This window comes from Lonchura striata, chromosome 1A (genome assembly GCF_050655825.1).
Source record: "Lonchura striata isolate lonStrDom1 chromosome 1A, ASM5065582v1, whole genome shotgun sequence".
NCBI classification, from domain to species: Eukaryota; Metazoa; Chordata; class Aves; order Passeriformes; family Estrildidae; genus Lonchura; species Lonchura striata.
Window position 1 is genome coordinate 38,179,316 of NC_140741.1, and position 24,295 is coordinate 38,203,610.

Genomic DNA, 24,295 nt, shown 5'->3' on the forward strand with positions numbered 1-24,295 from the left:
TCAGTCTTTTGCTTTTTTGCATTTATTTCACTGAACTTCTAACCTGATACCATTCTTTTTTCACCAGACTTGATAATGGTTAGTCAGAGTTTCTGTATGTAGACTATCAATTTAAATTTCCCTGTCTGTTTTTAGATTTCTTTTGCTTCTTCAGGTTCTCAGGGCCTTGTCCAGAAAAGTGTTGAAAATCTCCAAGGATGAAGACTCCACAGCCTCTTGGAGCAGCTGTGCTGGTGCTTAACTGCTCCTTGTGCATCATTGAAATGAAACTCAAAATCAAGTCAAAGTTTAACATTTGCAATTTTTGCAATACTTAAAAGAGTTAAAAGTATCTGCAAAATTCAGAAAATCTAATTTGAAACTTACCTTCATACCACTGATAAAAGATAACAGAAGTCATGCAACATCCCAATGGACAATAAATCAAAGATAAAAGATAACAGAAGTCATGCAACATCCCAATAGAGAATAAATCAGTCATGCTTGGAATGAGACACTGGACTATCTGGTTTTATAAAATTATGAGGATTTGAGTTTTTACTCCTAGTTCGCACATATTACATGCACAGTTTTAAAAATAGTTCTACATTTAGAGAGCTTGACTTGAAATCTCAATATACCTTTCTCATAGTATGAATTTCCTCTCCCCTCACTCCACTTTTATTGTATATTAACAAAATTATTATAAAAATAGGTTTCCCATACTGCTTTGTCTTTACATTGTGGTTTGATTTTAAAAATTGCTTTACTTTAGCAGTAGACTTATTTAGAATATATTAAGATGAAAATCAGGGCATAGATCTATTTTTAACCTCAAAGATTCTGCTTTGTAATGACTGTAACTGGCACAGTAAAGGGATGGAGAGGTTTGCAAAACCACAGCAACATAGATCCTGTCAGCAAAGTTTTAATTCTTTTGCTGCCTGTGTAAATTCAGGAAAGGACATAATCACTGAAAGATGATCATACTAAATAAGCACTTCTGGTAAACTGTTTTTTACCTAATCTGCAGTTAGCTGAAGGTCTTACACAGATCTTCCCTTTGCCTAGTGGGATGGCCCTGTGGTGGTTCACTAAGAAAACAGGATGCACAGAGATTTTGGTCTGCCACTAGCAATCTGGGGCCCAGAGGGAAAAAAAAAAAAAGCAAGCCACTGACTTTTCAGTAGTTTACTTGTAGCAGATCAGATCTATAAAAATTCCTTATTAAAAACACATTTAAAACAAGGTAGTATAGATCTTGGATGCTGCAATTTTCTTATGTTTCCCATTTAATTTGAAAGTATATTATATTCTTGATTTTATGCTTCAGGTAGGCCTGTAAAAATTCTAAGGCAGAAATTAATTGCTCGTTACAAAGGATTCATCAGCTTCATTAAGATAAAAAATTAGTAGGGGCAAAATGCAGTAAATGCAATTGTCGCCTGTGTGTTGATCCAACTCCCATTTATGCCACATAAAGAATCTGTGTTTTCAAAGCTGTTGATTGCAGGGTTCTGCCTGCTGGAAAGAGATCTTCATCAGTTTAGGTACTGCAAGGCCCTGGGTAGTGTCACTCTGTGTGGATTCAGGCCATGAGTGTAGATTCCAGAACAATCATGAGTTGTCCATGGATGCTTCTGAAAGAGCAGCAGACAGTGAAGATACACAGAGAATCCTTGCTCCAGCCATCCAGTGGGATATATTTATTTTCCCTTAATACATTTGACTTTGCCCAAAAATGATATTATGGTTAAACTGGCATGGGATAGATTCAGTTGGATTACCATTTAAAAAAATGCTTGAGTATCTTATTTTCAATATGAGCTTAAGTATGAAGGACGAAAAAGATGCATAAGTATCTGAATTATTTATGATTTTACATGTATCCTTACACATGATAAGTCAGAGCTTAAACAGTGCATTATGTACTTTATAAAACTATTACAAAAATCTAAGGTAAAATAAATAATGATGTAAGTAAATCCCAAATATACATAAAATTTTTGCAACCTTATATATTATGCATACCTTCCTAACATAAATCAGGGGAAAATCCAATCAGTGTATTTAAGATTTTATACCAATATTTTAATGGAATATTATTTAATAACTTTAGGGTTTACATCAAAATAATTAATCTCATATTCATAACTGCATGGCTTAGTCTTTTTTATATTAATGGAAAATTAGTTTAAAGAAGCATAATTAAAATTATACTATAGTGATTAAAAATAAAGTAGGTACTGCAATATATATATGAAAATAAGACTTCTTCAAAGGAAAATTGCTTTTATGGCTATCATTGCTTATGTATTTTAGGAGAATCAAAAAGAAGTTTGCTTAAATGACTAAAGATTTTTCAGAAAAAAGTTTTCAAAGTTTTCAAAGGATCTCTTGTTATTATTTAACAAATATTAATCATGCTTACAGAGGCTACTTGAAAAAAATTTATTACAAGACATTTGTTACCAGTCATGCCATAGGAAGAAAAGAGAGCCACAGGGCTGATATGACAGTAGGGTTTGTGTATGCAGTGCTCCTCTGGTAATTAAATTGCAGGTATGTGACATTGATCTGAAATTGGAGCTGTTTGAAGTAGCAACTCTCAATCTCTATAATCAAAGGATGCCCCAAAGTTTTACTCAATCAGATATTTTGGCATGACCACTCAGTTTATGAAGCCCAATCCACTAAAAAAGTTATCTGTCCTCAATAGGCACTTCACAAAGTCCTCACTGCTTGTGGATAGTGAGCAGTCATTCAGAACTACAGCTTGGAATCTATTGCCAAAGTACAGCAGTGCCTCATTTTAGTGACTGTACTTATTACAAGGCGAGATGATTGTGGAGGTGTGAGTGAATGTCTACTGCTGTTTTTATCTAAAATTGGTTGGATCATATTTCTCTGTGCATTTATTTACTCTTTCATGTACAAAAAAGTCAATATTAATTTTAGAGTTCATATATGCATGTGGATTTGATGCAGTGATCTCAAGAGAGATCCTGGTCTTTCCTCAGGACCATGGTTATGTTTTCTAATTCTGTTTTTGAAATATTTTTGAGTGAGCATATATATACTAATATTAGCAACTTGAAACTTCAGCAGTTATTTCTATTCCTTCCCAGGTACAAACACACTTGGAAAATCAGTCTAGATACCACATACAGCAGAGCCAGAGGCACCAGGTGAAGCAGTACCTGACCCTCGATACCAAGCTGTCCAGCCAGACGCTCGCCCTGTCCCACTCTCACACAATCCAGCCAGTGGGAGTGAGCTCCATTCTCCGGAGCGGACCCATGCCTCCCGTGAGCAGTGCTGGCACTGCAGAAAGCCCTGTCACCAAGCTGCTGGCCCTCGGGGGCGAACACGAAAATGCGGTAGGGCAGAGCTGGGTGAAGAAAGGGGAACTGGGCTCTGTCTACTTCTACAAAAATGTTACATCACCCACCTTGCACTAGAAGTGGGCAAGACATGACTTTCTTAGCTTTCAAGGGGTTATGGCACTTGCTTTCTGTATCCTTTTGGATTATGTGTGTTGTTCCCTTGTGTGCCTGTGAATAGCTTACTGCAGGATCAAGCTTTTAGACTGCTGTCAGATAAAATGTACTGTTTCATCTTTTTACATACACATCATATGTTGCTGTACATTTTCTGAATATGCACTTTGCAAAGAAAAACATCCCTTTTAAAGATGGGAATTGTTTCTGTTTAAAGGTATTAACCTAGCTGCATAAAAAATGTTAAATACGGATTACCTTCAATATGTAACTGAAAAAAATCACTCAATCATTTTTCAGTTAGCTGCTATATTTTTATGTGGATTATCTTGAGTAAATTGGCAAGGATATGTTAACTTTAGTACCACCATTGATTTTAATAGAGGTTCAGCTATAATACAATATCAGATTCTTAGCCAGTGTGAGATGTCTGCCATTATGGCTTTTAATACTTCAATAGATTTCAAAAGAGACTGTTTATTAGGTAAAAGGGGAATTCCTACAGAAATGAGAAATGAAGATTCTGTAGCATGTCTTGAACTTTAATAGAAAAAAAGAATCTTACAAATACACCATGACTCATTTGAGCATTTGGCTGTATCATAGCTAAGCATGTGGGAGTCCATAAAGCTTCCTGGAGAATTCATCTGGGGCCTCTCTATTCCTTCTGCATTGACAACTAACATTTAAAGTCAGGTTTATGGATTGCTTGAGCTACTTTAAAATGCTATTTTAAATGACCTTTGTGGACACCTATTTGACCATCTCCATGCTGACAAAGTGTAGTGTGCTGAAGCTGTTCTCAGGCCTTTTGGGTCTGATCAGGAGCCTGCCCTGTACCACTGTCTGTCCTGGTGACCAAGAGAGAGCCTGGTGAAGACTGGGAGGGTGATACCTGGCACTGGCAAGATCCTGGCAGCTTTGCAATGCTTTGGATAATCTCATCTCAGACTCAGGGGGATGACTGTCACCATGTAATTTCTTAATGCGGGTGTGCCCTGTGGTTGAAAGTAGGCTGTAGATATATTAGTAAATAATATAGAGCAAACACCCAGGTTGGTGCAGTAAACTGCACTCCTTCATATTGTTTAATTGCCAGCATTTCTTAGTATAATTTTGGCCCTGATGGTGCTTTCCTAGATAAATCTAGGCAAAACTACTGGCACATTAGTTCTGTATTCTCTGGTTTTAGACAGGGAGAGGAATGAATGTATGAGCTGTGCTGGGCCACGTGGCTAAAAACTCTGTGTTGAAAGGTCCCATGTCTGTGTGATACGTGGTTGCACACAACCATCTCAAATTCCTTCAGCTCCCAAGACCTACAGATAGTAGAGTTAAAAGTGACATGCTCATCATGAGATCTCTCCCAAAATTATATTGTGAGTGGAACCAGACCATAATTATTGAAAACTCATGCTGTACTTTGTCCAAATCTATATATGTCTACAGGCTTTCAAAGTACTCATTGTTTAATAGCAAATTATTGAGCTATTCCATCTGCCTCAGTAGTTTTTGGCTCAGATTAGATCAAAAGTGAGCATGTAACACCAAACTTTGAGTGACGCATACCATTGCAGAACCAGAGACTCCTTTCAGTCTTCCTGCACCAGTGCAGCAAAGCACTGTGGCTATGATACATTTGATCAAGTTCACAGTTACAGCTTAACTAGGCACTCCTGTCATCTGATCATGGTGCTGCAATAGGGGTGTGAGCTGACGTTTAAGAGAAAGTTGTATCTTCCTAAACCACAACGGTTTTCACAAGAATTAAAAAAAGTGAATATTGTATAGAAGTGTTTGAATTGTAAGATATAAAGTTCTGAAATACAGTTTTATTGCTGATATAAATATTCAAGATTAATTCCTCTGTATTTTAAAAATAACTTTTTTCTATTATCATTTGTAGTCATTTCTCTTTAAATATTATTTTATCAGATGGAAGAAGTTATTGAAGACATAATCAATATGGAATCAAATTTTAATGATGAAGGGATAGGTTGTTCTGAAACTCCTTTACTAATGCAAAGAACTGTAAGTATTTTTTTTTGAATTTCATCTTGCTTTTTATACTAGAAAGCTTCTTTGAGTTGTTCAAGCACATCACAGTTCAGAAACTAAGAAATAGTATCAGTGGACTGTTCTCCTTTCTCTTCAGCTGGTTGCCTTTTTGTCAATAATTATTAAAGAAAAGGGCAGCAGTGTGGTGAGACATAGTTGTTTTAAATGGTCTGAATAGCACGTGGGATTCTAGCCCAGCAAAATGCTTGTTGCATAACCTAAATCTGCCATAACAGTTGGAGTTATTGATGTCTGTGCAGTGCTAAAAATAATAAGGAAAAAGAGTCTCTGGACCCTAGAAGGCCTTTTCAAACCTTGCTTAAAGATCCTTCTACCTCAACTAAAAAAGTCAAAACATCCCCATGTAATAGTTTCTATGGTACAGTGGTTTCTCCAGTGTCTTATCCTGAAGCAAGGCTCTAGTTCTGGACTTTCATACAGACAAATTGCATTTAGTTGAATAATTTCAAGGACAAATAAGAGGAATGTTACTTCTTCACAGGAATTAATGTAACAAACTTCAATTTTATGATGTCTCTTTGTGAATAAATGTGAAAGGACTAACAAAGTTAGTTATTTTTCCATATATCTTGCATAGTTGAAGAGGAAGGATGGAGCTTTTCTGGACACAAAAACACATAGAGTGTTATTATTTATGAAAGTAATACATATAAATTCTTTTAATTCACTTTACAGAAGGATATATGTTGTCCTCTTTACCCTAGCTGATGTCCAGAACTATTTGTCCTCAGGGCATTAAACTGTATACCCATAAAGGGAAACTTCACCCTGATGAAGGCAGGAGGATTTTCACAGGCTTTGACAATCCACCAAGTTCACATCAAAATACAGGCAGGTGCTTGCTTTGTATTGCCCTCTGGAGAAATATCTTTTTCTGACTTACAGAACTTCACTGGCTCCAAAAATACCTTAGGAGACAACATCTCTACTCTTCTATGTTTACCACTATACAGTCCAGCATTAATGCCAATTAACATTTCCATGAACACCTGATATCTGCATGCCAACTACATAACTAATGCAACTGGACTGATTTACACATGTCTCTGTACAGAACACAGCAAAGAAATGGTCCCTGAGGAGTGAATTAATAATTTGGCTCAAATGAATGTGAGGCAGGGGAGGATAATTTCAGGTATGATAGCGTGGGATGGGGATGAGAGGCATGAATTCTGAGTTTTGAGTTGAAGTCATACTCCCTCTAAACCTTTTCAAATTGGATTATATTAATCTGTCCTAATTCCAGGTTCATTAGCCTTTATCTTCAGCCTTGAAGGACATTTGTCTCTAAAATTTATTAAATACCCTAGTCTCAATGAGGAAGGAAATATGCACTATCTTTTAGACCTTGATAGTATTGTACTTGCAAAGATTTGGGACTCTTGAAGTGCCTCTGGGACAAGTAATCGTATTTGGATTTTCATTTGTGCTGAGGAAATAAGCAGGCTGGTAGGTAAGCCAGGGAGTAGCACACATTTCCAAATAGCTCTGTTCAATACTGTGGCAAAATAAAGCCTGTCTTCAACAAGGCAGGCAAACTGCATCGGAGTGAGGAAATTGAGTGGTGTCTCTGCTTCTGCTGTCTCTTTTAGCACTGTGCAGTTTAAAAATATACAAAAGGATTAGGCACATGGAGAGATCTCAGGCATTTAACTCATGCCACTTGGTTTTATGCCATTTTTCAGGCAACATCCTAAATCTGCCAGCAAAATTTTGGTCATAAGCTGTGCAATAGAGAAAGATAGAGATGCATGTAGAAAATATTTTTTTATATCCACTTTTTCATTATCACATTAAACATAATGAAATTTCTTTATCTGAGCCAAACATGTATGTATTACTAGAGAATTGGACCAGGAGGCATGATCAAGAATGAGAGAATATTTATTTTCCCTGAGATATGCTGGGTTTGTGCTGCACTTCAGCAAGGTCCAATAGTAGCTCCAACATGTGCACAAGGTGCCTTGCTGTGGTGACTGACATAAACATGGAATAAGTGAGATTGCACATGAGACTGAGTTGCCTCTGTATCTGGCTGATTTTGGCTTTCTCTTTAAAATTCTCCAGCATAATTCCTAAGTATTTCTAGAATTTCTTTTTAGACTTTCCTTACTTGGGATTGTCTTGATTTTGCAAACTGAGCAGAGTAATCTCTGAAATTCTGAAATTGACTGACTTGGTTTTCAGAATGTGATAAAAGGCTTAGGTGCTTTTTCAAGTGAAATCTTTTCTTGAAAAAGATAAATTCATGATGCCATTTTTCTGTCTCAGTGTTCTCAATGGCTTACTCAATGGCTGAGTAATCTTCCCACTTGTTACGGTGCAACCTGTTGTATATTGCAGTGGTCTAATGTTTACTTTAGTTAAATGCACCATTTTAATGGCACGTTAAATGAAGACATTGAATTCTGTGAGATCACTCATGTGAATAATTGCTCAAAGGCTCATTGTCTGACCCTGAATTAATGAATTACAGTTATGCATAAGAAGAATCAGAGAAGTGAAAATAAGAAATTCCTCCATCTCTCATTAAAATAATTACAACTTCTGAGGGGTGGATTATCTGGCTTGTGTTTGGACCCAAATTTATAATTACATGAAACTGTCTGGTTTTGGGTGATCACTTAAGAATTGCTTAAACTAAGGATTTTTCTGTTTGTGTTTCTATTGTTTTTTAGAGTACTCTAATGGCAGAAGCCTACTTTTTATAACAATCGTTTAGAAGTTTGGTTAAAATGTAAGACTAGGTCCTCCCTACATGGAGGGTCTTGATTCCTGTGAAAGAATTTGTAAATTAAATTATATCTTTGCTCATAAAGCATAACTGAAATAAAATCATAACTATTCTTATGAACTATCATTTAATGAAAACTGTTTGTTCATTATGGAGAAGGTAAACTTTAATAAAAAAAGACGGCACCAATTTAAACGAATTTTTCCTTGTCATAATAATTTAGTCTTATGAAATTTTAATTAACAGACAGCAGGGTATTTATTTATTATAAGAAAATATTTTTTCTCTAAGTATCATATTAGGGGAAGCAGGTTTGTTCCTGACTGTATAAGGATCATTAAAAAATGAAACAAATAATATATGAGTGAGTTTTAGAAGTGAACTACTGTCATGTAGGCCAGATATGGTGAGAGACATTTGAAAAGTAAATACTTTTCATTTTTATCAGAAGTTCTTTATTATTCAAAATCCTTACAACCTATTTAACATTTTTTAGGGAATTTAAAGTATATTAATACTTCCTTTTTTGTAGGGAATTTAAAGTATATTAGTACTTCCAAATGTTCAGAACACAGGAAGTGTAGATGTTTAGGTCTGTTAATACAAAGCATATATTACACCATCATTAATAATTTAGGGCAGGTAGTAAAAAGCTCTGCTGTACACTGCTTTTAATATCAGCAAGGAGAAAAATTTAAGAAGCATATTAAAGTAGATGTTGAGAGCATTAGTAACAGTGAAGAAAGAGTAGAGTTAAAAAATAGGTTCTCTGTGCTTTTCAAGGTGTGATTTAACAGTGTGTGATCTTATGAATCACTTATTTGTACTAAATGTTGTTTTGTTTTGATAATGTATATATGCAGCCCTAGGACTCATGAGTAAACCCCGTAATCTAGTAACAACAGAGGAGATCTGTATGAAAACAGCAATTTACCAGTACTTTCATTCAGAAATAATGGTTACAGTCCAAATAATCACTGTACAACTGGGATAATGCTCTCTACTTGACATGCAGTCCACTAAAACTTATGTCAAAAGCATTAGGAGATTGGCTGGCTTGGAATAAGAATGAAGTGAGAGGAATTTTATGTTCTGTAATGGCAAAGGCCTCTCTTGCACAGACCTGGGTGGGACCAGCAAGAAAAATAATTTAATCTTGTGAATATTTTCAAGTATTCTAAGTTGTCTTTTTTTCTGGTGCATAAGAAAACAAGAACTTTCAGCACTATTTTTGAAGAAGCCTGGGGAGAGAGGCTCCGTAGCAGTTAGGTGGCTGGCAATGAGAGCTAAGAAATAGTTGCACAGCAGTGCTTCAGGCAGAACACTACCATGAAATTGGATTTAAAAAAGTTACCAGGAGAGACCCAGCTGCTGGTATGTTGAATCAATTCAGCTCCATGTTGCTGGAGTAGTCAATACTCAATGACTGAACTAAATGGAGCCGTTCCTTTCAGAATGGAAAAAAATTGAAAGCTACTTCATGGAAAATATTATCATTGGATTTTTTCCATGTCCTGTACCAAATAAAGCTAAGAAAAAAATGTTTCCATGTTGATGTAGGAAGAAATTATTTACTGTGAGAGTAGTGCTACATTGGAACAGTTTGCCCAGGGAACTTGTGAATGCCCCAACTCCAGCAGTGTTCAAGGCCAGGCTTGATTAAGGCCTTGAGCAACCTGGTTTGGTTTCTCTGCCCATGGCAGAGAAGGTTGGGACTAGATGATCTTTAAGGTCCATACTAACCCATTAACATTCTATGATACTATAATTTAATTTGTAGTATTTAAGAAATGTTTTCTTTAAGCATCCCCTTGAATGACCTTAGCAGCAGGAATGTCGAGGGAAGAAGAATGAAACCAGTACCAGAGAAGGGAAGCAAAGCACCTGGGCATGCTGGAAGTCAGGGGTTGTGCCAGCTGTGAGTTATGTGGGTTATCAGGTATTCTAAGTTGTGGCAAAGGTGGCAAACTCGGTAAAGGTGGTGCCTTACAATGGGTCACTCTTCAGGAATTTTCTGAGGCTTCACTGCTTCATCTTCATTTCATATACTCATAGTTCAGTATTTTACCAAGATTGGGAGCCACTGTTAATTTCCAGTGTGCTTGGGAGTCAAGTCAGTGGGATTGCTTCACTTCTGCCACTCTTGCAGGAAAAGAGCTTGTGGAGAAAATCCTCAGTGGCTGTATGGCTGGCTTGTATTTGTTTTGCTCCTTTGGCATTTGGAAAAAAAACCTTGTGTTGTACAGGTACAGAGTAGAAGTTATATCAGGATAGGACAGACAGGTATTTTCCTTTAATTTTTATGATTCTATTAACTGCAGCTGTTATAAAGTTCTGATTAAATCAGTTAACTCTGCATTTGATTTTAGGGAGGCACTATTAGTAAAAGCATAGTTCATTCTGTCTGCAAAATCTCACTGCTATTACAAGGTCTTTCAGGTCACAGTTTCTCATCATGACAGTAATAATTATTTGTTAAATATTGATGGTGACCATCTGGATGGATTGCAGAATCTGCTCTCTGTCTTATTCTCAGGAATCATACAATAGGAAGAAATTCAAGTAGGTATTCTCCAAAGTATTTTATTCAACAAGTGCTCTAATTATTCAGTCATGAAATAAAGCCAGCTTTCCACTAGAGGTGCACAAAGCATTGCTGATCTAGGCAGCCCCCTATGAGTTCTTTTTATTTAGTGAATACTGATGTAATTTGGCAACCTTATAACTTGATAAAATCTGCTAAAGTTCAAAACCATTTTAGAGAAAGGGCCAGAGTAAACATTAACAACCTCATTTGCTTAGGTTGGCTAACTTGAAAAGGCTGCATAACATCAATGAAAATGCTTTGTCAATCACATTCTACACTAGATTAGTCTTAAAGTCCAAGGAAGAATCAAAGTTCACCTAAGTATATAAACTTCTGTCGAGCACACTCTGGTATCATTTACAAGTTTAACGAAAAAGAAAAATGAAGGAGAAGAAACAGTCAGTAGCTATTGAGGAAATAATAGGCGCCTCAAAAATAAAACTGGTGAGCAAATATTTTCTTTGTCTTCCTTCAATACTATAAAAGTGTTAGGTAGGAAATTGTGTCTTTCAGTTGCTTCAGTTGCAAAAAAACTAACTATGAAAAGCACAAATTCAGAACTCCTCAGGCCTGTTTGGTGCATCTGGAAGTATCTTTTGTTATCATTACCATTGCTGTTTTGAATGTCATACGAATGTCAGATGAAGGTTTGTTTTTGGTATTTCACACAATTTAGTAGTTTAAGGTGGAAATGGGCAGTGTACAGCCCTTTTGCCTGCATGCTGTAGAAAAGGTCTTCATACAACAGAACATGCATTACTTTGGGTCAGGAGAAAAATTATTATCTACTTTTACATAGCTGCAACATTCAAGAGCTGTGTAAAATGACCAAAAAGTTCAGCTCTGTCTCTGGCATGCTAACAGACCAATGTTACTAATCCTGCTCTATTTTGGGGGTAGAACTCTGGCTAAAGGAAGCCAAAAGACTCAATCTTCATGCAACTGTAGTAAAGTGTCCATAACTCTGAAACTAAGGGAAAATTTCTTTTTTCCTCTCTGGTTTCCTCTTTCTAAAAGGCAAAGAGACAGAAATGAAGGATTATTCAAAAATATGCAGTTGTTTATATGCAAATACCTTTTACAAACATGGTCTTTATATCAGACCTTAACAATTTTTTAACAGTAGTGAGAGAAAAGGATAGTTAATACAGGTTTCTAATTGTCTCAATATTCATTTCTTATTAATTCCAAGCCCCTGTGCAGCAGGATCTGCCAGAAAATTCCTGTTTGTGGCCACCAAGAAGATTTTGTTTTATTCCAAAGCCTCTGCTGCATCTTGTGCTGTTCTCTGTATACAGCAATGCAAGACTTGAAGACCTTAGGATGTGGCAGGCCATAGAGAAGATAATACTTAGCTCACTGCTGTCTGCAGCATACAGGTTATGATGCCTTCTGGAGAGAAACTGTATGAATTTCCATCAATGGCATTTACATAGGTTGAATAAAAGGCTTGTGAACTCAGAGGCAACAACAGTAGCCACTTTTTTCTCCAGGTGCTGTCAAGCTTTTTACTGCAAGACAAAACTGGGCTGTGGAAAGCAAGGAGTTCTTGAAGTCCATTTTGATAAATACACTTCCAAAAGTACAACTGATCATCTTAGCACTTCCTTTTCCATCAACCTAGGCCTTCAATGACCTTTAATATATGTGTAAAGTAGTTTATTAAGTAGCTGACTATTTACACTATATTTAAAGTTATATTTATACATATTTATACTTACAGTAGAAATATGCATTTGTGAATTTATATGAAGTCAAACCCTACTGAAAGGATTTTCCACCAAAATGAAATTCTGCATGGTACACCCATGTGAACACACTAGAACATAAAAACCTTACTGTAATATGTTCAGAGACTTAGGTGTTAGATGACAGCTCAGAGGACATAATATAAAGCATAAAATATATTAAGTATAAAACATAAATAAATAAATCTCCATCAGCCTCATTTTTTCCACTGTTTTTGTGCTTTACATTGTTTTTAGAAGAAGAATTTAAATGATTTGATATATGCATTTACATGCTGTATCCAACAAAATTGAAGTAAGGTGGAACCAGGAATTAGTGCATTAGCTGGTGTTACTTGTGAAATAATAGTAAAATAGCTAACAGATCTACCATTTAATTGGCATCTTTTGTTTTCAGAACCTGGGGTTTAGAGGGCAGTACTCTTACGAATTGATTTCCAGCTGCAAGTTGAATGATGACATTATCACAGCATCACTTAACTTCTGGACTGTGTCTGTTAATTTTGTGATCAGAAAAGTAAAAAAGAGCTAAAACCATACAGTTAAAAGGCAGTAATTGAAATAGCATATATGTCATGCAAAGGGTTGATTCTCCAGAAAATTCCTTTGCTTGGTCATATTTGATCAGACATTTATCTAGACAATGGACTTCTAAGTATATGATCAGGGCAGAAATGTACTATGACTGGAATATGAAGAGAGTTCATTTTTCTCTGATGAATAATGAACCATCTTGATGATCATTATTGGACGATAAAAAATGAACCAGTTTTCATGCATAATATATAATATCTGATATAATATATCTGAACATTAAGTCCCTGGTTGAGGATTGTGTAATTATAAAACATGTTAAAGATAAATATAGAAGGGGATACAATTTGTTCAGATGAAAACAAATCTGAGAAGGATAGTATTTTCTGCTAGTCTCTTTGCATAATAAAAAGAGAAACTGGAACATTTTTGAATCGTTATTGCTGAAGACCATTTGTACTCAAATATAAGTATTTTATATTGCAATTGCAAAAGGACCAAGAAAATTTAGGTGTAAATGGGATCTTCTAAATTCTGAAAAAAGTCTACTACAAGTTCTTTGGCAATTAATAGTGCAAACACATCCTTACAAATAAAAATGATAACATAGTTTATGTTCAACTTTCTTCAAGCAGCACAGCAATTAAGAAAGAAAGCTGAACCCTAGTCATTCCTGCACAGTACTTGTACTGACAAGAATATGCATCCTGTCTGCAATAAATTTGAGAAGATGAAAAGTCACAATTTATTAAAACACACATTGAAATACAAAAACTCCCCCAGTTTTCCTCTTGTCAAAACCTGCAAACACCCATTATACCAGGTATTGTTATTTAGAAAATGGATTTGTTAATGTGTTAATATACATTTATTGATCAACTCACTATTTGGCCAAATTCAGTGCACACTTTGAGGTCAGTCTGTGAACTTGAGAGATTGAGAAAACATTTTGTTTACCTTTCATAAATAAATTGTAAAGGCATGACAAACAATCAATTGTGTTTTTGTGTTTGGTACCCCAGTAACACAAACACAAACTTTTTTGACATATGTGAAATGAACTGTGGACACAATTCCATATTGAGATTTTTGTATTTGGGATGCATATATGGGATAATAATGTAAACATTGTGCAAAATTCCTACTTTTGTGGGTTTTTAAATTTTAATTAAAATGATTAGGCAAGAAACACATTGAAATAGATGGGTGCTAAATTTTTTTGTGGCTAAGAAGTTGCCTCATTTTACCAAACTGTTCCTTGAAGTGTTGCTATCAATTAAGCTCCTGAGAACATTATTTAAGTGGGATATAGTTAAGGGTGAAAAATTACAAAATACTGCACTAATCTTTTGTTTTAGATGCAGTTTGAACAAATACCAATTTTTACCAAGAACCAAAACAAATTTTCTCTTGCAGATACAGTACTCAACCTTTCATGTTAGGCAGCTAAGTCTCTCTCTTGTGACAAGTAAAGCCCCATGTGTTGTGGTTCCCTGTGAAGTTTGCCAAGTCTGCAGGTGCAGTACTGACCATCTGACCACGTGTAATAAGGGTCAGTGATCCTCAGAACGGTCTGCACAGCGCAGCAGCTGCTGTGGAAACATAACACACGCTGTTACTGCAGGAAACAGGCACACTTGGTGGGTTGTTTGTCTGCAGCTATTAACCCTAGAAAAAAGGGTAGCAAAGGAGTTTCCTGCTAGAAGGACTATTCCTGCAACTTGCTTCCTGCTTGCCTCTTTTCATGAGAACTTCTAATCCAGACAGAATGAAGATGTGTGGTAGAGGCAGTCTAGTCCTTCTTTGGGGACATCCTGACTTTTCTAATCACGCTTGGGCTTGTGAGTGTGACTGTGAGGAAGTGAGACCCTTGGAGAAATGGCAGCTGGGTAACAGGACAGTCTATCCTGTTGTCTGTTTGCAGGTTCCTCAAGGGAAAGCAGGCTAGCTGATGAACTGTTTTGACCTGTCAGGACAGTCCAGATACCTTTGATGAAGAGCTCTTGATATCCCAGGGTTTAGCCATTTTAGACAACTAGAATATTTTCAAGTGTCTGTTTTTTAAAGATATACACACCCTCCATCATTCTTGAGTAGTGGCATCCTTTGGGCATATGGAGAGCTGTTTATTACTGGAATTAATAATTTTTAGCTAGTCCTGTATATTCAAGGTTTGCTGTTGACAACCTTGTGTATGAACACATTTTAGTGAAATGCAGTACAGGTTATTTAGAAAGTAACTGAAGAGAATTCCTTTCAGGCTGAGGAGCAAGGTAAAGACATAATAAAGTTTTTCTATTTAAAATAAAAAGATATTAATGAAGTTCACCAATAACCAATCCTTGATTTCCGTTTACTTAATATTTTCATTAGTGAACTTGAAACAAAAAAACACTGATGGAATTTACTGTGGCAGCAAAAATAAAAATATTGCCAATACAAAAAAGAATGAGGATATCATAGAGGAAGAATTATATGACTGTGATGACAGAATGGTCTAAATGGAAGGAATGTAATAGTACTGAGTGGAAGGTCATTCATTTAAATACTAATAACAGGAATGTCTGCAGTAAGCTGAGAACTCATTAACTGGCGATGACAGAATAAGATCTGATTACATTAGTTGTTCGGGGGATAACTATAAGCCATCAAATGATGGGACTGCATAAAGGAGATAAATATGATCTTAGTATCCATCATGAGACTGATTTCCAAGAGACATGAGGAAATATCCAGTATGGGATTCACTGAGCATGAAACTCTTTGAATGCTATAGGCAAAATAAGGTGTCCACCCTTCAGAAAACCCAATGCAAAGCAGAAAAGGTACAGAGAGGCTCTTGTTGGAACATAGTATTGCATAGGAAGTGTGTCTGAAGAATCATGGCCTGTCCAAATTAGCAAAGCAAAGTCTCAAGGGACTATGTTCACTCCCAGTAGTCACCTGGGGATATTAAACAATGACACATGTCTTAAAGGAACACAAAACAAAATAAAATTTGTCTACAAATGGAAATAAAAGATAAGCTTTTTGACAATAATTTATGATCATTCAACTTTTTTAACATTAATCCAAATAAAAATATTGGGGATATGAAACCTAATTAATTTTAGACTGAGAATTATTGGCTCATGAACTAGATTATGTAATTATATGAAATTAACTCAGTGTCCAGGAAATGCTTTCTAGTCCAGACTGGGCATTACCATTTTCAGCAGAATTCTCAAATTAAGAAAAATCTAGTTTTGGAAAATGGTTGGGCTGTTATTTTCTAGCTGTGCAAGACTGATTGTGTTACAATCATGATCCTTACATACTTGAATTTTACTGTAAGGCAAACATCATGCAAAGATTGGCCAAAAGGGAGAAATTCTTAAATAGTATGTGATCGTGCAAGTGAACGTTGTTGTGGCATAGACCTATTTAAGGACTACAATGAATAGGCGCAGACAACCTGTATTCATACATTTTATTACTGCATTCAGCATCCTTCTCTTGGAAGATCTGGAAATTCTATTAGTTTAAATCTTGCTTAAAATTACATTATATTTACCAACAGCTATCATGTTATAAGATTTGGAATACCACATAATTTTCTTTCATAAGGCATTATCTTTCATGTAATGTTTTCCTTTATAAAATCCCCCAAACTTGGCTTTAGAGACTACAAATTTTGATCAAAGCTGTCCATTTCTAGTCATCCATGCTGTTAATAAACCCTTAGTATTTGCTGCACAATCCTGCCTGCACAGCAGTTCAGACCCAAGGATTGAATATAGCAATCTTCTCTCGATGAGACCTCCACAGTACTTCCCTTGGACACTGTCAGCAAGCACAAGGTCACAGGCACCTGTGAGGTGTATTGACTCAGGTAGTCCAGCTGAAGTTTGCTTTTATAATTGGTCTAAGCTTCAAAGTTGAGTGTCTTTCAGGACTGAGCCCCATGAATGGAAATTCTCATGTTCCAGTCCTTGCACACAGGCATTGAAGATCCCATGACACTTTATACAAAAGGAAGAATGTTAACCCCAGTGTCCTTGCCAAATGCTAACTTCGTTAATTACAGCCTGCTTTCTTCAATGCTCCTTGCAGTTTTAATTAGAAATGGTATTATTCTCTTCCTGTACTACATTGTCACTGGTTATTCCCAGTTAACCATTTACTGTGCTAAAGGTTGTTATCTTTTGTCCAAAGCTGGCTGTTATTTCAGAAGTAGGAAAGATGGCATATTATATTCTGCTATTTTTAATATTTCTGTTCTCATTCCTTATAAGCCACTTGCATTTAAATTCCTAGATACATATACATAAATATAGATATCATGAATGCAAGGTTTGGAAATTATGTGATTTACAAGGAGTTCTCAAAACAACACAGGTGTGAACCAATATGACACCTGCAAGATAAATTATTTGCTGGTACCTAGGAATTTTCATACCAAATGTCTGTTTCCACACCTAAATTGAAAACAAGAACATGCTTTTGATATGGTGGAATCAATTGGATTTTAAAATAATTTTGGGATTCATCAAGTTTCACAGTACTATAGAATTGTAAGATCATCACTGTATACATATTGTATAATTGTGCTTTTTTAAGTGATTTGCACCTTTAGTAACATTGAGTTGAATTTTTGTGAAATAATGTGTGTGTGTGTGTGTGTGTGTGTGTGTGTGTGTGTGTGTGTGTGTGTGTCTGTGTGTGTATATACTTATCGTTTAATGTAGGCCTGGAAGCTATTTGAAACCTCAGTTTTTTTGCAAAAACTTTCCCTGTTTAATGGACACTATAAGGAATAAATTGCATTACAATGTCTGGAATTTTGGTACACATCCAAGCAGCTAAATATATTTTGACTCACACTTTCTATAATATATTGTGCTATATGTTTTGATTTTATAATATGAAAATTAGTTGCTTACAGATGTTTACATTTCTAAGAGAACTTCCTGTATGTTTTCTCATGTTGTATCAAAATCGGCCAATTTCTACTGTAAGATTGTTCTCAGTGTTCAGTAACATTAGCAAAGAAATTCCTTGGAATTTTCTATGCTTGATACCAATGAAGAGCAAATTCAGAGAGACAATTTCAACAAAATAACACGATTTTTGACTGTATATTATAAAAGTCTCTGGTAATCAGAAAAAAACGATTAATTTAAACTATGTCTTTCTTATGTGATTTTTAAAGTGTTTATTTGGAAATTTTCACATTAGGAAATGTGCCAGTGAGATTTCCTGAGAAGGTACACATGGGAAGCCTGCAACATTCACACCAAACTTTCTTCAGAGTCAAGAATAAAGGACAGAGATCATTCAGTTCATTTGGACACATTCAAGTGTCCAAAACATTGATGACTCTCTATTTCTCCTCCTGATGCTGAATCCTGACATTGAGAATTAATCCTTGCACACTTATTAATAGCAGATTTTTGTGCTGTGAATGAAGACAGTGTGTCAAAGGGAGACCACCAGTGGCCATATCCACAAAGCCACTTATCTGTCGTAGTGGCCATTGCAATATAATTGAGATTTCTACTAAATTCACAGAAGAAAGACACATAAGAGATAGTGCAATTGACACTATCTTTCCATGACATTTCCTGTCACCTGCATCAAGATGATAGGCCTGTAGTTCCTCCATCTTCCTTCTGGCCCATGTGGACATTGTAGATGGTCCACATTTACTCCAGTAACTGTGACCTTGCTAACTGTGACTCAGTTAGTCATAACTTCTGGTAAATGACTCAAGATGGTTCAGTGAGCTTTTCTGCCAGCTCCCTCAGGGCCCTCAGGTGCATCCTGTCTGGCCTCATGAACCTGTGTCTATCTAAGTGGTTTATAGCCTGTCACGGAGCATTTCCCTTGGATCGTGAGCTTTTTATTCTGCTCTGTCTCCCAGGTCAGGTGGCTGGGTACCCAAGGAACAAATAATACTACTCTTAAAGACTGAGGTAAAGAAGGCATTAAGTACTTCAGACCTTTCCTCATCCTTTGTCACTGTATTTTCTCCCACATCCAATACAAATTCTCCTTACCCCTCTTTTTGTTGCTGATGTGTTTATAGAAACATTTTTCATTGCTTTTTACAGCAGTGGCTAGATTAAACTCTAATTAGGTTTTGGGCCTTTTAATTTTCTCCCTGCTCATCCTCACAACACTGTTGCTGTCCTCCTGAGTTGCCTGCCTCTCCTTCCACTGTGCTTTTTTCCCCCTCCATTCCAGCCAAAGCTGTAACTTCAGCCAGGCCAGGCTAGTCTTCCTCACTGGCTCATCTTTTCATACGTGAAGATGTTTTGATCCTGCTCCTTTAGCATTTCCTTCATGGTTCAGCATTTGTGGACTCCTTTCCCCTTCAGGACTGCCTCCCAAGGGAGTCTCTTAACCAATCTCCTAGACAGGCCAAAGTCTACCCTTGGAAAGTCCAAGTCTTGCTGACCCCTCTCCTCACACTTTAAAGACTAAAAAACTTTATTTTTTCATGATTGCTGTGCCCAAGGTGGCCTCCAAATGTCACATCTGTACAAGTGCTTGTCTGTTCACAAACAGCAGATCCATTGGTCACCTTCCTTACCTGTTTTGCTCACCAGCTCTGTCAGGAAGTTAGTTAGTTGTCACACACTCCAGGGATCTTCTGCACTGTTTCCTCTAGGCTGTTGTATTTCCAGACAACCTCTGGTAAGCTGAAGTCCCCCTCAAGAACAAGGGCCAGCAATCAGAAGACTTCTCTTGGCTACTTATAGAATACATCAGTTGCCTCTTCATCCTGGTTGGGTGGTCTATAGCAAAATCCAGCTAGTAAAACTGCCTTGCTGGCCTTCCCCCTGATTCTTACCCACAAACATTCAACCTTAGCATCCCCTTAAGCTCTAGACAGTACAAGCACTCCCTAAAATACAGAGCTACCCCACTGTCTCTTCTTCCCTGCCCATTCCTTCTGGAGTAATGCTTATGTGAATCCTTCTAATTAGTGAGTTGATAAGAATTTAATCATCAGTCGTTGAATGACTTGTGTTTGGGCTTAATTTTTATCATCTCCATATAGAGTGGTGATTCTGTTTTCCTAATGGCTGGTAAAAATTGTGAAATGACAAGGGGAAGAATGCTAGAGAGCATCTGCATGAAACAAAGGTGGTGGTGCATTTGGCAGAGATGCTCTGCAAAGAGAATTACACAAATCGGAGGGCTGGACAGTCACTGAATGAAGCTTAAGACAAGTCTTGGATTCTGCACCTGGAATGGGGCAACCCTACATGTATGTACAAAGTGAGGAATGAGATGGTGGAAAGCAGTGCCACAGAAAGGGGCCTGAGGGCTGTGGTCAATACCAAATTGAACTTGAGTTAGCAGTGCCCTGGCAGCCAGGAGGGCCACCTGTGTCCTGGGGTGCACCAGGCACAGCATCGCCAGCCGGGCAAGGGAGGGGATTGTTCAGCAGTTATAGGGAATTGCCTTCACCAACAGTGTAATTAAATTCAGCTGAAATATCTACCTGTGGTTTTAAGTTGAATTTACTCATGCTCTTTTGAACCATCACACAATTTTGAACCAAAGTTCAAAAGAGGTGTGCTGGTATTATTTTTTCCTTGCCAGCTAAATTGGCCAGTCATGAACTTTTCTCTTGGATTTGGACATTGTCATTTAAATTCACACCTTTGTGAATGGACTTTAGAAATTTAACTATCTGTCAAGGATAAATTTGAATTTCTGTCAGGAAATGAGCGCTAATCAAGTATCTCATGTTTATGCCAAGCTGTGGTTTATTTTTTATGTCATTCTATTTTCTTATCATTTGGATAAACCACATTAATTTACATGAATGTAGGAAGTAATTAAATAAGATGAGAGCTAATATGAGTTCACTCTTGTAATGTAGTTATCCTATCACTGGAACAAAGAAAATGAAAAGGTAAAACTAGTGAATTCTGTAATACTTGTCAGTTTACCCCTTGAATGAACAAAGGTATATAATGTGAGAATGCTCTTAGCATTCCAATCCTGCATATTAAACATAGCTTGTTCTGAGTAATACTCATCTGAATTCCAAATATTCTTTAAAAAAGTATTTTCATTGAGAGATCAAACGTATAAGCAGATTTTCAAAACTGACTTGATGTTGTGATTTCTAATGGTATTCAAGAAGTTTCATTTTTCAAGTAATAAAGCTCTAGTTTAAAAATGAGTGTGTTACTTATGTATGTTCAATAAGAATTCTGACTGCTTCATTTCATAGTATGTAATAGAACTGAGAGAATTTAACTCAAATTAGATTCTCAGATGATCTAATAAAGTTATTAGTTAATTTAACAAAATTATTATTTAAAAATAAAGCTAATCTAAAATTTCAGTTTTAACAGAAAATACAGGGAGCACTGCTATGGAACAGCTTCACATTGAGCAAGTAATTGGGAACAACGTCTCCATTCAAAGTAATTTGTGATGAAGCTCACAATCTTTACAAAAAGAAAAATTACAAGAGTCTGAAAAAAGCTGGTTCCCAGCAGACATATGGTTTGTGTCTTGATGACCTGCCTGGAAAATTCAAGGTTGTTTCAAGATCCATAGCTGATGGGCAAATCTGTAACAACACATTTCTTGTCTATGAAAAGCAATTTTCTTAAATAACTCCTAATTTCCTTTCATGCTTTACTATCTCAAGTCAATGGTTGTATGCACATTTTTTTCACCCACTTTGTAATCCTGTTTAAGTTTTTGGTGTTTTTCTTTTGTTTACTTTTGGATTTATTTTCTGTTATCATGACCATGTGGCCAAACTCAGTTTCTAAATCCTTGAGTGGATTCCAAAAAAAACCCAACTACAATATGTAACTAGGTCCCTGAATATATTGCTAGACCAGGCCCTGTATGAAGTACCAATTCAGAGTTTAGAGTCATGGTTAAAAAAATCATACTAGGGAGTATGGTCAAAATCAGCATGGTAAAGTTGACTTACAACCTAATGCATATTTGACGTGCAGACATGGCAACATTGGATTTAAAAAATACTGTTTGGAAGCAATTGAAAAACAGACACCGTGGCTCATATCTTGCCATCACTGTAGATCTGAAGCCCACAAAAATGGCACCTATAGAAAAATGACAGTGACTTTACTTTCAGTTTTAGTTAATATTGGGTAACAAGAAACCTTTCTTTTAGATATATGTACATGTACTCCTTCTAAAAAAACCTGACTCATATACAAATATATTTTCTCCTTGAATGCATTTGGTTTTTAAAAAATCTTTTAAGTCTTTTTCTTATTTTAATTTTTTTTTCTTATTCTTCTTTCCTTCCCTACCCCTCAAGCTATCTAGCAGCATTTTGGATATATATAACAGTGACCAGGGAATGGCACCAGCTAATATGGGTCTCACAAATGCTTCTTGCCCAGCTAATCTACCAGTAAAAAGGGAACTTACAGGTAAAAGAACTCTGAGATTTTAGTATATAACTGCATAAGTGATGGTGTGTGTCTTAAAAGTTTAATTTCTCCATTAAAAATATATCCATAATTAAATTCCTGAAAAATTTCAGTTTGTTATTTCATTTATTGAAAAGAACAAAGATCAAGGAGAAATGTTTTCTTTCTGTTCCTCTCTTTAGGAATTCAGAAACCATGTTTGCCTCCTGTTTTTAAGATCATTGTGCTTCTAAAAAACCTTGATGTTTTAGAAAACAGTATATTCTTCCACATGTTGGCTTCTGACTAACAATATAAATAAATTATCACCCATTAAATTTGTTCCAGGGTAGAACAAATAGTTCTTTTAAAACTTTACAATAATGCTATTCAAGGTAAAGCTATACTAGTGGATTAGAAACTTTAAAAGTTATGTTTAATTAAACCAAAGAATGCTAAAAATCATCTACAGTTTATTAATATCACTCAGAGGAAACAGTGAGTTTACTCAATATCTTACAAATCTGATTAACTCTTGAATTATGGTATATAGAAAATCCATATGCATCTTAGTGTATTGTAAGTTGTATCCTGATGTAAAATACAGGAAATTGGAGAAAAATATCCCTCCACAGCATTTCTACATTCTTAAATTTAAAAAAATGCCATAAAAATGGTAAGCAACCTGCCAAACTTGCTCAAAATTTAGTACTGGTAGAATAAAGATTTGCCTATGATCTTTTTTAATAATACAAAAAGGAATGCAATAAAAGGACTGGAAGTCTGGTCTTTGTGACAAGAGGCCATTTTCAAAAGATGAAAGAAGTACTGGGATTGCATCTTAAGGACTATTTTAATAAATGTTACTTTCTGTCAGAAGCAGATACAAGAGCAATGGCAAAGGAGAGACAAAAAAAGGATAACCACAATCTCAGTAAGTATATGTTCATCTTCCATCCCATTGAATAGAATGTATGGAGAATGCAAAACCATTATACATTAGCTACCACATCTCCTTCTAGACCAGCATCTCAGCAGGCTTATCAAGCTGAAGTCAGACTGCAAAAACAACTGACCATAAATCTTTCTTTCATGAAATTAATTTTGTCTCTGACTTTTGTCTTTCAAAAGACTTTGCATATTGCAATTAATTTATTTACATATAATCTCCTGCTATTATTTTTTCACAGTAGCACACTTTACTGGATGCTTTCTCTAAGAATTATAGTGCAAAGCAGACAAGAAAGGACACAGGTTATTAGGAAAACAACAGTGAAAATCCAGCCTTCACACTTTATTTACTGAAGCATCAAAGCAAAAGGCTGTGTCTCTTTATGGGTAATGGGGTAGGAAAAAATTTGCATCAGACAATTTCTAAGTGGTTGCTAAGCTCTTAAAGTTATTGAAATTGTATGTCACCCAAGGAGATCAGTGCAGGACTTTGTGAGACTCACCACTGTTCTGACTCTGCCACACAAGCCCCATAACCCCAGTCATCTGGGGTACACTTCTGCTTTCTATGTGTATAACAATGCAGATATGTACAGATGCTAGGCATATTGGTTTTAGAGGAACAGTCTTAGAACAGAAGAATTATTAGAATTCTTAGAAGAATTTATTCTTTTACTTCTGTCTTGTTTCTCTGGCTATTTGATTTCCAATAAACAAAGAGGGATTTATGGCTTTACTTGCATGAAATTACGTACCTGAAAGTATACATCCACTGTCACAGT

At 36.0% G+C, this 24,295-nt stretch overlaps 1 protein-coding gene across 7 annotated transcripts in view; it reads left to right on the top strand.

Annotated features, from left to right (window-relative positions):
* Positions 1 to 24,295, top strand: part of TFEC (transcription factor EC) — a 94,312-nt gene that overhangs the window by 53,036 nt on the left and 16,981 nt on the right. For 4 of the 7 annotated variants that reach the window (XM_085568322.1, XM_085568328.1, XM_085568327.1 and 1 more), the window contains 4 exons: positions 3,108 to 3,359; positions 5,415 to 5,510; positions 22,469 to 22,583; positions 23,440 to 23,496. In XM_085568322.1, the coding sequence (XP_085424448.1) occupies positions 3,108 to 3,359; positions 5,415 to 5,510; positions 22,469 to 22,583; positions 23,440 to 23,496 (520 nt within the window). The remainder of the gene's footprint in view (positions 1 to 3,107; positions 3,360 to 5,414; positions 5,511 to 22,468; positions 22,584 to 23,439; positions 23,497 to 24,295) is intronic. The other 3 variants (XM_085568323.1, XM_085568324.1, XM_085568325.1) reach the window with 3 other exon arrangements.